Below are 12,045 nucleotides of genomic sequence, written 5' to 3'. Positions count from 1 at the left end.
CCCAACTGGCTGCGCCTTTCGGATAATCAGATATTCTATCTCTCTCTACCCACATACCAACTGTAGACAGTATATATAAAGTTCAGATATATAAAAGGAAAAAAAAGTTTAGAAACTGTTTTCATTGCCACAAAAAAATAGGAGCAGAAATAGACTTAATGGGTATAAATTGCAGCTACCTGGGTTTTGTTTAAGTATAAGGGAAAACATTCTAAAGCTAATGTCTGCACAGCAGTGGAAGAGTCTATCTATTAAGGTTGTAGCTCATTCTCCATCTCTTTTTAAAGTTTTTTAAAGAAGTTAGACAACTGCCTCTCGTAGATAGTTTAATTAGTTTTCCTGCAAATTGCAGAAGGTTGGACTAGATAATGCTTGCAGTCTCTTCCAACTCCATGATTGTATGATGAGACAGACAGAAAGATAGACAGATGTAGTCTGTGTAAAGCCCTGAGTGGATGCTTCAGTTCAATTGACCCTTACGTAATAAAACCATACTTTGCTTCCAATATTACATCAGAGCCACTCTAATACATAGAATCTACCACTTTGCTGGTTTTGGCAAAGCAAAGTGGTCTGTGTTCAGAAATGTGTTTTATTGATGCAAGACTACCATAATGCAAATTATACTACTGTAATCAATATAGCAATTGTATCCATTCCACAGCCTAAACTGTAGACAACCAATACGTTGGGATAAATTACAACTATTGCCTTGAAGGTAGACTTTTCCCCCTTTAAGGAGGACTTTCAAAATCATGATTTGAGTGTTATGACATCCCTCTGCTGTGTCTTTAAATAATTTCCTTCTGACAATGTACCAGGGGTGTCAAACTCGCAGCCCGCAGGTCAGATGCGTCATGCGCTGGCCTCGCCCACCCCGGTTCAGTGAAGGGGGGGGGAAGTCATGATACATCACGTGACAACAACATGATGTAGGCAATTGATGAAAGCCCAATAATCTTATAATAAACACAAACCTGTATGAGAAGAGGTATTTGAATGTTAAACTATTTAGGATTTAGGGTAGATAATATTTATACTTTGAAATGAAGTCACAAGGGAGAAGAAGTAAATGAGGTTCTTGCAAAGGTGATGCATTTGATTATACTTGCCAGAATTCCAGCAGTCGTACTCTTACGTTTTCAAATCATTGTCAAGAAAAGGCCCACAGAGATCATCCTGCAGTAAGCCAGCTGGGAAATTATTAGAGCATGGATGACTGTTGCAAAATTATTCCTGTCCGGAGTTGGCTATAACCTGACAAACCAGGCAATGTTAGTAAAAGCTTTTAACACTGCTGAGGCCACCTGGTTCTCTGGCAACAAAGTTGGGTCTAGAAACAGCTCCCAGCTGTGGACCTGCTGTCTTAGAAGTAATACAAACTGCCCAAAATAGATTGTGTATGTGTGGGTATACACATATATACATACTCCAGATTTCCTCTAACCATAGAACCTCTGCCTTCTCACCTTATCCAGGCATCTTCACACCTGCCTTTATCTAGATGATAGAAAGAAATGGTATTTGAAAGGTACACACTCTGAATCACATGGAAATTTGCCCAAGAGTTGATGGGCAATAACTCCACAATAACTGTTTTCATTGTTGAATGAAATATTGAGATATACCCTTCATGCTGTTCCTTATTAAACTCTTTGAACTGATCCAGAAGAATTGAGAATTGAAGCAACCAATCATCATCCTAATGCCAGAGCAAAATAGGTGCCAGTTTGTTCTGAGTATTCTCAGTGCTGGCACTTGTTCAGTCTACTCCCATGGACTTACTTCCCATAGGAGAAAAATTGTTCCATTAATATGTGAATGCAACTGAGAAACTATTCACCCATTCATGAACAATTCCTGTCATTTTTATGATCATCCTGTTGCCACCTACAATTATCCTCCATGTTTCAGAAACATTTGATCGTTTGCCAAAAGATTTAGTCCAAGAATAAATCTGAGTGCAACAGCAAATTTGATGGCATTCAGCTTTGGAAATATTTCTCAGTGGTACAGTTAATTTCCTGATGAGTTCTTTATGTTGCTTTCCTAAACATCAAAGGTAATTTCTATCTATCAGAAATTTATGTACAATTCCCCTATTAGGAAATCAAAGCCCGTGTGACACACAGCCCTTTCATGCCTTGATTTCCCAAGTCTTAAGATAGCAGCCATACTTTCAAAGCTTTATTTACATCAGTTTTAGTTCACGTTGCAACACCAGATCCTACCAAATGATAAGAGTTAATGAAGACTGAATAGTTGAAGCTCATGCAACTACCTTTGTTGTAATATGTATTTAAGGATCTCATGACTTAGTACCCAGAAATAAAAAGGGGTCAGGCAGGTTCTGTATGGTGGACTGCACTATGAATGCAACTGTGACATGAGGAAAGTCATTCCAAAAACAGCGCTGTGAAGGTTTGCAGAAGATTTGGATAGGCATTAGGACTGGATTATAGAGTTGAGCAGATCTTATTACTCGCCCTCAAACATCTTCTTCCTGCCCTCCATTCCAGACTTTTCCTCAATGTTCTTCCTCCAGTCACCCACATCACGTAGGTCCTTCTCCTATGGAAAGACAGGAGATAAAATGTTATGCTTGGATAGTGCCTTTAACAGGGCTCATGCAGGGGGCAACCCTTGCCTTATTGATATGATGTCTCCCTGGACAGAAAAACCCTTTATTCGCTCACAGATGACTGCCAAGTGTGTTAATATCTATTGTGGTGGCTCACAAGTTTTCATCAAGAAAGCTGGAAGCTTACCAACACATTCCAAAAGAATGAAATGTTCAACAGACAGCAAATTGGAAAGAAATTAAAATGGCCTACCCTGCTGAGAACTCCATAGTATTTTGGATATATTACAGTCAGAAAGCCTGTTTTTACTGTCACTGACTGCATTTACAAACTTTAATAAGTCATAGTTTGTTTAATAAACTGCCATGGTTCATACAGTGCACTAAACCATATATTATTCTTTACATTCCACAATGTGGAATTCTTTACATTTACATTCCACAATGATTGAGTTCACTCATTATAGTGGCAAAGCTGCAAGCTGAATGTCTCGTCTTCCAGTTCTCTTATAACATCATTTTTTGAAATAAAAATATTTGATATCTATCTATCTATCTATCTATCTATCTATCTATCTATCTATCTATCATCTATCATCTATGTCCATCTATAATCTAGTGTCCTTGTGTTCAATTTGTGGCTGCCGTCACTATAGAAATCTGCATGACAAGTTTCCTGGATGCAATCTGGAAAACTCATGGGGAGACTTTCTTGGAGCGAAGGATCTATCAGTTCTGATGGAACCTAAAGCAATTATTAATATCTAATTTTATTTTGTGTTTCACTTATTTTAATAACATTATTCTTCTAGCAGGAAGCCATAAATGACAGTTAGGCAGGAGAAGGAGTTGAAATTTCTTTTTTTAAAAAAAATATTATATTAATAATCTGGGATAGGGCGGCCGCTGGTGCTTTAGATCGGGTCGTGCCTTTGCGGCCTCTGACCTGGCGCTGAATCTGCCCAGCTCCTTGGTTCTCCGAGGAGCTGAGGGAGATGAAGCGCTGGAAAAGACACCTAGAGAGTAGTTGGAGGGCTAGTCGTTCCGAATCTGACCATACACTAGTGAGGTCTTATATCAAGACCTACTTAGTGGCGATAAAAGCGGCGAAGTGTAACTACTTTTCCACTCTTATCGCGTCGGCAGATAATCGCCCAGCCACCTTGTTTAGGGTGACCCTCTCCCTTCTCCATCTGGGAGCACGGGAAGGCCCCTTGCAAGGACGTGCTGAGGATTTTGCGCATTATCTGCACGATAAAGTCGCTCAAATTTGGGAAGGCTTGGACTCTGACTGGGTGGGTTCAGGCGAGTTGTCCGAGGTGTGTCTTGAGAATGTTATCTGGGATGAGTTCGACCCTGTGACCCCCGAGGACATGGACAGGATGCTGGGGAAGTTGAATGCAACCACATGTGTCCCTCCTGATTGGTGCTGGCTACCCAGGAGGTTACACGAGGCTTCAGAGGATTATAAACGCTTCCTTGAGTGAGGGTGTCTTGCCTCCCACCTTGAAAGAGGCGGTGGTGAGGCTCCTCCTCAAGAAGCCCTCTCTGGACCCAGCTGTTTTGGCAAACTATTGTCCAGTTTCCAACCTTCGCTTTTTGGCGAAGGTTGTTGAGAGTGTGGTGGCGCGACAGCTCCCGCAGTACCTGGATGAAACCGTCTATCTAGACCCGATCCAGTCCGGCTTCAGGCCCAGGTACAGCATGGAAACGGCATTGGTCGTGTTGGTTGATGATCTCTGGAGGGCTCGGGACAGGGGTTGCTCCTCTGTTCTGGTCCTATTAGACCTCTCAGCGGCTTTTGATACCATCGATCATGGTATCATGCTGCGCCGGCTGGAGGGGTTGGGAGTGGGAGGCACTGTTTTACGGTGGTTCTCCTCCTATCTCTCCAACCGGTTGCAGTCCATGTTGGCTGGGGGGCAGAGGTCGACCTCAAGACACCTGGTTTGTGGGGTGCCGCAAGGGTCGGTCCTCTCGCCTCTCCTGTTCAACATTTATGTGAAGCCGCTGGGTGAGATCATCCGTGGTTTTGGGGTGCAGTGCCATCTGTACACTGATGACACCCAGCTGTACATCTCTACCCCAGACCACCCCAGTGATGCCCTTGAAGTGATGTCCCAGTGCCTGGAGGCTGTGCGGGTCTGGATGGGGAGGAACAGGCTCTGACTCAACCCCTCCAAGACTGAGTGGCTGTGGTTGCCGGCGTCCCAATATAGCCAGTTGGTGTCATCGCTGGCTATTGGGGGTGAGACATTGGCCCCCACGGAGAGGGCACGTAACTTGGGTGTCCTCCTGGATGCACAGCTGTCTTTAGAAGAGCATATGACAGCTGTGGCCAGGGGGGCTTTCTATCAGGTTCGCCTGATACGCCAGTTGCGCCCCTTTCTGGATCGGGACCCCTTATGCACGGTCACTCATGCCCTCGTCATTTCCCGCCTGGACTACTGCAATGCTCTCTACATGGGGCTCCCCTTGAGGAGCACCCAGAGGCTCCAGCTGGTGCAGAATGCAGCCGCGCAGGTATTTATGGGGGCGACATGGTGCTCCCACGTAACACCTCTCCTGCGCGAGCTGCATTGGCTTCCGATGGTCTTCCGGGTGCGCTTCAAGGTATTGGTTCTCATCTTCAAAGCGCTCCATGGCTTAGGGCCCAGTTATTTATGAGACCACCTTCTGCCACCGATAACCTCCCACCGGCCAATACGCTCCCACAGAGAGGGTCTCCTCAGGGTGCAGTCAGTCAGGCAATGTCGGCTGGCGACTCCCAGGGGAAGAGCCTTCTCTGTGGGGGCATCCGCCCTCTGGAATGAGCTACCCCCAGGGATACGACTGATCCTGGACCTCCGGACCTTTCGCCGGGCTCTGAAGACTTTTATTTCAGCAAGCCGGGCTGGCTTAAAATTTTTAATTGGTTAATTTTATCAGTAAGGGGTTTTAAATTGGGGAAAGCCAATATAGATTTAATTATGTTTTAAAGTATTTTAATGTTTATATTATATGTTTTTTAATCCTGGCTGTTCACCGCCCCGAGTCCTTCAGGAGAGGGACGGTATAAAAATTTAATAAATGAAATGAAATGAAATTAATTATGACCTCTATCTTAAATTTTAAGTCATTTAATGTATTGTTAAGTATTTCATTTTATTTGCAGGGCAGTCCAATATTGTCAAATACCTAGTGAGCATGATTGGCCTTGCTTAGACAGCATAGGATTCTACTTTGACCTTGATTTGAAAGACTTCTCTAATCTCATGCATATCCAAACGTAGCATACAACTTACCACTTCAGAATTAGAACATAGAATAACAAGGTTGAAAGGAGGGCCACATGACATGAGACCCTATACCATTCTGGACAAATGAGTGTCCAGTTTTTTCTTGAAAACCTCCACTGATGGAGCACCCACAGCTTGTAGAAGCAAGTCATTTCACTGATTAGTTAAGTGTTAGGAAATTTTTCCTTAGTTCTAGGTTGGACCTCCCTTTAATCATCTTCCACATGCCCTACCCTCAGGCTTTGGAGAATAGGTTGACCCCCTCTTCTCTGTGACAGCCCCTCAAGTACTGGAGGACAGCTACCATATCACTTTGATTCCTTCTCTTTTTACAGTTCCCTCAAATATTAGACTGAACAGTCAAGGGCAAATAGTGAGGATGATAGATGGCTGAGCATAAGTTTAATATACTCAAGCCATCAAGATATTTGGTGGTTGCAGTGAAACTCTTGACAGATGCACTTAGTCCAAAAGCCAAGCCACGGAAACTACTACTTTTCAACTATCTGGGTACCTTTTCACTGTCTTCCTTCTTGACTTGCTTCAGATTAGCTCTAAGATCCATGCAGACTTTGTGTTTGGAACCCAGAAGGGCCCTCAGCATAGCGTCAGCAGACATACGGACTCTACGCAGGGGTGGCCTCTTGAATTTGCCCCTCAGGTCAAACAGTTTCTGGCTCAAATCTTCAAGCTACAGTCAGAAAGAGATGAAAATACCCAAATATTGAGACCGAAGCCAAGAATGGCGAAGGAAGGCAAAATCAAATTTTAAACAAAGAGGTGCCAGACAGAGGAATTCAGTCCATAGTCAGAAGAGAGTCTGACTAAAGGTAAGTATATCGAAACTGTAAGAGAAAATGCTTGTGAACACAAAGGGAAAATAATGCTAGAGGTGTTACAGAAAATCACACACAGGCAGTTCTGCATCAGCTAAAATAAAATGCAGAGCCCCTGACTTTGCACCTTAACCTCAAATATTTCCTTTATAATCCCGTGCTTGGAATTTAATTATCTCTTCAAATAAATACACTCACAATTAATCTGCATATTATAAAAAGGCTTGGACTATTTTCTCATGGCTCTTTCTCTGGGTTAACCATATTACTTCTATGTATTGTTTGTAACTAGAATTGTGTGTGTGTGTGTGTGTGTGTGTGTGTGTGTGTAAACAAACACACTTCTACCATACTTTTTTGCCATTGATGTGGATGCCTGTATTCTGAGTGTTTTCCTATCCCACTCACTTTTACTACATAGGTGTACACAATATTCATCTTAAATATTTACTAAAACTGAAAATGTGAGCAGCGAAGATACAGTCAATCTAGGAGTATCAGTCCAGCTATTTCTCTCTCTCTTCAATATTTCAAAGTTAGTTGTGATGTCAAATGCTTACATTATTTTGAGCAAAGGAAAGTATATAAAAAGTCAAGTTGGTAGCTCAATCCATGTGATCAGGCTCACCCCTTTATTATTTTTTAAATCCTACTCCCCATGGCCACCTCCCAGCATGCTGGTCTCATAAAATACAAAATTGTTGTATTTCTTTATGAGATGAAAATTTTAACCCACTTGGATACAAATGCTTAGAAATTGCCTACCCGGTCAATAGAGCATATGTATGGATGCTGTACCATACATATGCTCTGTAATTAAGGTAGTTACCTCTTTGGTAGTTTTCTGTAATTTAACTTCTGTGTCGTATCTTTCCTCATCAACTTGCTCTACCTTAGCATGAAGTTTTTTGCAGAATTCCTGTTGAGAAACAACAAGTGATTATTAAAGGAGGTTGCTTAAACTTACTTAACTTTTTTTTTTTTTTTGCCAAACCTTTCTAATTCTTCTTCTGCAGGCTTGCTTTTGATAGATGATATGTCTAGATGTGCAGTTTCAGAATTACTGAGTCTGTTCCACATCTTTATTTATTTATTTTTATTCTTGGAATTAAGTAAAAACACCTTTCATAAGCCAAGTAAAATTATATAATTAGGAAGAAAGAGATGAAGTGAATTGGTCCTGCGTCACAATGAAAAAAATTAAGGTATACCAAGCCAACAGTGTCTTCAGGGATGGGGTATATGTCCGTATAGTCCAGGTACATAAACATTTAGCCTAAACTATTCATTTTTTTTTAAAATGATGTGACATAGTTAACTGTCAAGACAATTAGGTGCCTAAAGATGTTTAGGTATAAAGCAGATGTATATACATAGCATGGACTTCCTGGGAAGAAAAGTAAGGCATAAATGCAATTAATAAATTATGGGATTCCCTGTTACTTTGTGGTCACTGCTTTGTTTGTTTTTTTCAAGGTCATTCCATTGCTGGTTTGGCTGAAGAAGAAGAAGAAGAAGCAGGAGGAGCTGCCTTTCAGAAATTCCTTTGCTATTACTCTGAGATTCAGATACTACTAAATAAATAAATAAATAAATAAATAAATAAATAAATAAATAAATAAAACCATATGAGATCTGAACACAACAGGACATTGGAGGGAAATGAATGTAACTACTTTTTAAGTGCTACACACCATTGTAATTATCACCTTGACTTTTTAAATCACACCCTGCAGACCAGTGGTGGGTTTCAAAATTTTGTACTACCAGTTCTGTGGGTGTGGCTTGGTGGGCGTGGCATTGCTTGGTGGGCATGGCTTGGTGGGCGTGGCAGGGGAAGGTTACTGCAAAATCCCCATTTCCTCCCAATCAGCTGGGACTTGGGAGGCAGAGAATAGATGGGGGCGGGGCCAGTCAGAATTTTTACTACCGGTTCTCCGAACTACTCAAAATTTCCGCTACCAGTTCTCCAGAACTGGTCAGAACCTGCTGAAACCCACCTCTGCTAAAGACATCCCTCAAATCTAGTTTTGTCCTAACACCACCAATATTTTGGAGTCGGGTTTTTGGTTTGCAGCTCATGAACAAAAAGGGCTTTGTACATCTTTAGCTGAAAATATTCTTCACTGCTGATCTCCTACACTGAGCAGCTTCCTCAGCAAACTGCAATGTGACCAAAATGCAATATTAGCATATTGACATTATCACCTAAATGTTGCCCTAAGATACTTACTGTCCCGATCCCTAACACAAGCATATAAGTTTCAGTCTTTGGGCAATAATCATTTGTCTCCTCCCCATGGACAGTCAGGCCTACACCTCTAATATCATCTAAGCCAAATTAAGAACATTTATTTATTTATTTTATATTTATTGGTTCGATTTATATGCTGCCCTTTTCCGGAGACTCAGGACAGCTTACAATGCTTTTAAGCAATAGCCTTCATACTTTTGTATATACCTGCTTAGTAGGGCTTTTGCCCCTCCCCCAAGCGGTGTTCTTTTTTATACACAGTCAGCTTATTGACCCCACAAACCGGGTCCTCATTTTACCTACCTCGAAAGGATGGAAGGCTGAGTCAACCTTGAGCCTGGTGAGATTTGAACTTGCAGTAATTGCAGGCAGCTGGTGTTACTTAATAGTGCTTTAGTCTGCTGCGCCACCAAGGCTCTTATTATATTTATATATATAACATATATTTATATCTGGGGATGATGGGTCTTTATAATTGCAAAAATCTAATTTGGAAAGAAACTTAATTGTCAGATCAAATCAGCAACTCAACTAATGCTTTATACATGAAGTTAAAATGTTCCTGTTCTTGAACAGGAGATGAGAGGGATGAAATCATTACCTGCAGTTCTTGCATGGAACTTGGCATGTGCAGAGGTGGGCAGTGTTCTGCAAGATAATTGGCTTTTTCTTGTTCCTTAGCTGCAGATTCTTTTTCAAGCTCAGAAGCAGCAACCTGGAGCATAACACTCTGGAAGATAATTGGAAGAAGCAAAATTACATTGGCAGAAGAAGTATTTGTCAAGGAAGAGAGCGAGAGAATGCATCATAAGGTATATAGTTGTGTCCATAACAACAATCACCTCTGCTAACATCAAAACAAAGGGCAGGGCTTAGAAAGTAGCACAGAACAGAGTCAGTATAGTGGTCCTTTATCTAAGAAGTAAAACATAGGACACAAATTGGAGGTCTATGGTCTTTCACGTATTACCAAAAACTACAGCTCCCAACAGCCATCAGCACTGGTCAAATTGGCTGGATTGCTACTATTTCTGGTTCAACGAAATATGAAGACCATCATTTCTCCATTCCTATGACTAGAATGTTCATTCATGTTGAGGCTACACCATGAATCCCCTAATAGATTTTCAGCAAATCACAATCACTCAGAAGGTTTTTAAAATTCAAAGTGTAATTATTCATGATTATTAATTATTTTCATCATTACTAGAGGTTAAGCACAATGTCCTTTAGTTCAGCGAAAGAACTATCCCAATCATGTAGAAAGATGGAATGAAAATCTGATCGTAGTAACATAATCAGGTTCGCCTGATACGCCAGTTGCGCCCCTTTCTGGATCGGGACTCCTTGTGCACAGTCACTCATGCCTTGGTTACGTCACGCCTGGACTACTGTAACGCTCTCTACATGGGGCTCCCCCTGAGGAGCACCCGGAGGCTCCAGCTGGTGCAGAATGCGGCCGCGCGGGTGATTATGGGAGCGACGTGGCGCTCCCACGTAACACCTCTCCTGCGCGAGCTGCATTGGCTCCCGGTGGTCTTCCGGGTGCGCTTTAAGGTGTTGGTTCTCATCTTTAAAGCGCTCCATGGCTTAGGGCCAGGGTATTTGCGAGACCGCCTGCTGCTACCGATAACCTCCCACCGGCCAATACGCTCTCACAGAGAGGGCCTCCTCGGGGTGCCGTCGGTCAGGCAATGTCGGCTGGCGGCCCCCAGGGGGCGAGCCTTCTCTGTGGGGGCACCCGCCCTTTGGAATGAGCTGCCTCCTGGAATACGATTGATCCCAGACCTCCGGACCTTCCGTAAAGCCCTGAAGACGTTTTTATTTCATCAAGCCGGCCTAGCCTAAATGGTTTTTAATTGGGATTTTAAATTTTATGGATTTGGGGTTTTAAATTGGGTAGCCAATGATTTAATTCTTTTAATTATCTTAACTTTTGCATTTGTATGTTTTTTAATTTTGGCTGTTCACCGCCCTGAGTCCCTTCTGGGAGAAGGGCGGTATACAAATTAAATAAATAAATAAATAAATAAATAAATAAATAAATAAATAAATAAATAAATAATGAATTTGCCCATAAGCAAGAAGTTTTTTCCAGTCACCAGTAGGTTACTGATTGTAGATTCTTTCCAGAGCATTTTCTTCGTGATTAATTTGATATCAGCAATTACCTCAAGAGCAAAATGCATTGTTGAAATGGAGTTCATGGAAGGTATGGGGATAAAACTTCTTCCTCATGTGTCCTCTTGTTTTAAATTTGGAGGGAAGGGAACTCCTAGCACTTGGGCCAGGCTTGCATTTAAAGTATTGTCAGAATTGTCACTGTCACAGCTAACCTGCAGCTCCTATACTTGAAAATGGGACAGAAATCTTAGAACTGTTCATTAACTTGAAACATTCTTTGTTAATGAATGACAGCAGATATATGTATACATGTGGAACATTCAGACCAATTCTAGTTTTTTCTGTCTCATTCTTGGCAGATGCCCAGATATCATTTGGGAAGTATTTTGCTAGACATTCCAGAAGAGGAATGCTGCATGGCATAGGACTTTTTACCTTCCTTCTTCTCTAGGGAGAAAGGGAACAAGACAATAAAGTAGCATTGCTTTTTTAAAAAAAAATATATCTCCACAAATATATATATATATATATACCTTGAGATGTTGCCGGCGGGCAGTGATAGCCCTCTTCTTTTTCTAAAATTAGGGAAAAGAAAAAGAAGACTTTGAGCTTTTACAGTACCTTTTCCATGAGCCACATTTTTGCATGATCTTTCCTAGAAATCTGACCACCCTTTCCATGTAAACATGAGATAACATCCCAAGAATAACATCCATAGTTGAGGTAGAGGATAAATCCATTTCTCTTCAGTCATTTGCTATTTGAAATTTTCTTTACTCAGACTTGCTTTCACAGTTCATAGTAGTGCAAAGATTGAATTATATAGCCTCCCACACTCTGGAGACAGGAAATATTCAAGTCAAAATTTGACTCCTATTAATATTGTCCTATTTCTACTCCTGCTATCTTTTTTTCAAATTATAGGTTTTTGAAACCTAATATAGGTTTCAAAATGTGTCATTAAATTATATT

At 41.5% G+C, this 12,045-nt stretch overlaps 1 protein-coding gene across 1 annotated transcript; it reads right to left on the bottom strand.

The window, feature by feature from the left end:
- Positions 1 to 2,172: 2,172 nt before the first annotated feature.
- On the bottom strand, positions 2,173 to 11,645 carry TNNI2 (troponin I2, fast skeletal type). Its single transcript, XM_070933020.1, has 5 exons — positions 11,607 to 11,645; positions 9,551 to 9,679; positions 7,525 to 7,614; positions 6,374 to 6,550; positions 2,173 to 2,571 (listed from the first exon to the last, which is right to left on the bottom strand). The coding sequence occupies exons 2-5, from the start codon at positions 9,671 to 9,673 to the stop codon at positions 2,479 to 2,481; spliced, it is 483 nt and encodes a 160-aa protein (XP_070789121.1). The 5' UTR covers positions 9,674 to 9,679; positions 11,607 to 11,645; the 3' UTR covers positions 2,173 to 2,478.
- Positions 11,646 to 12,045: the final 400 nt, after the last annotated feature.

This window comes from Pituophis catenifer, unplaced genomic scaffold, assembly GCF_029215685.1.
Source record: "Pituophis catenifer annectens isolate HBS135680 unplaced genomic scaffold, rPitCat1.0.hap2 SCAF_1, whole genome shotgun sequence".
In the NCBI taxonomy this organism is placed as follows: domain Eukaryota; kingdom Metazoa; phylum Chordata; class Lepidosauria; order Squamata; family Colubridae; genus Pituophis; species Pituophis catenifer.
This window is presented reverse-complemented; position numbering and strand designations above follow the sequence as displayed.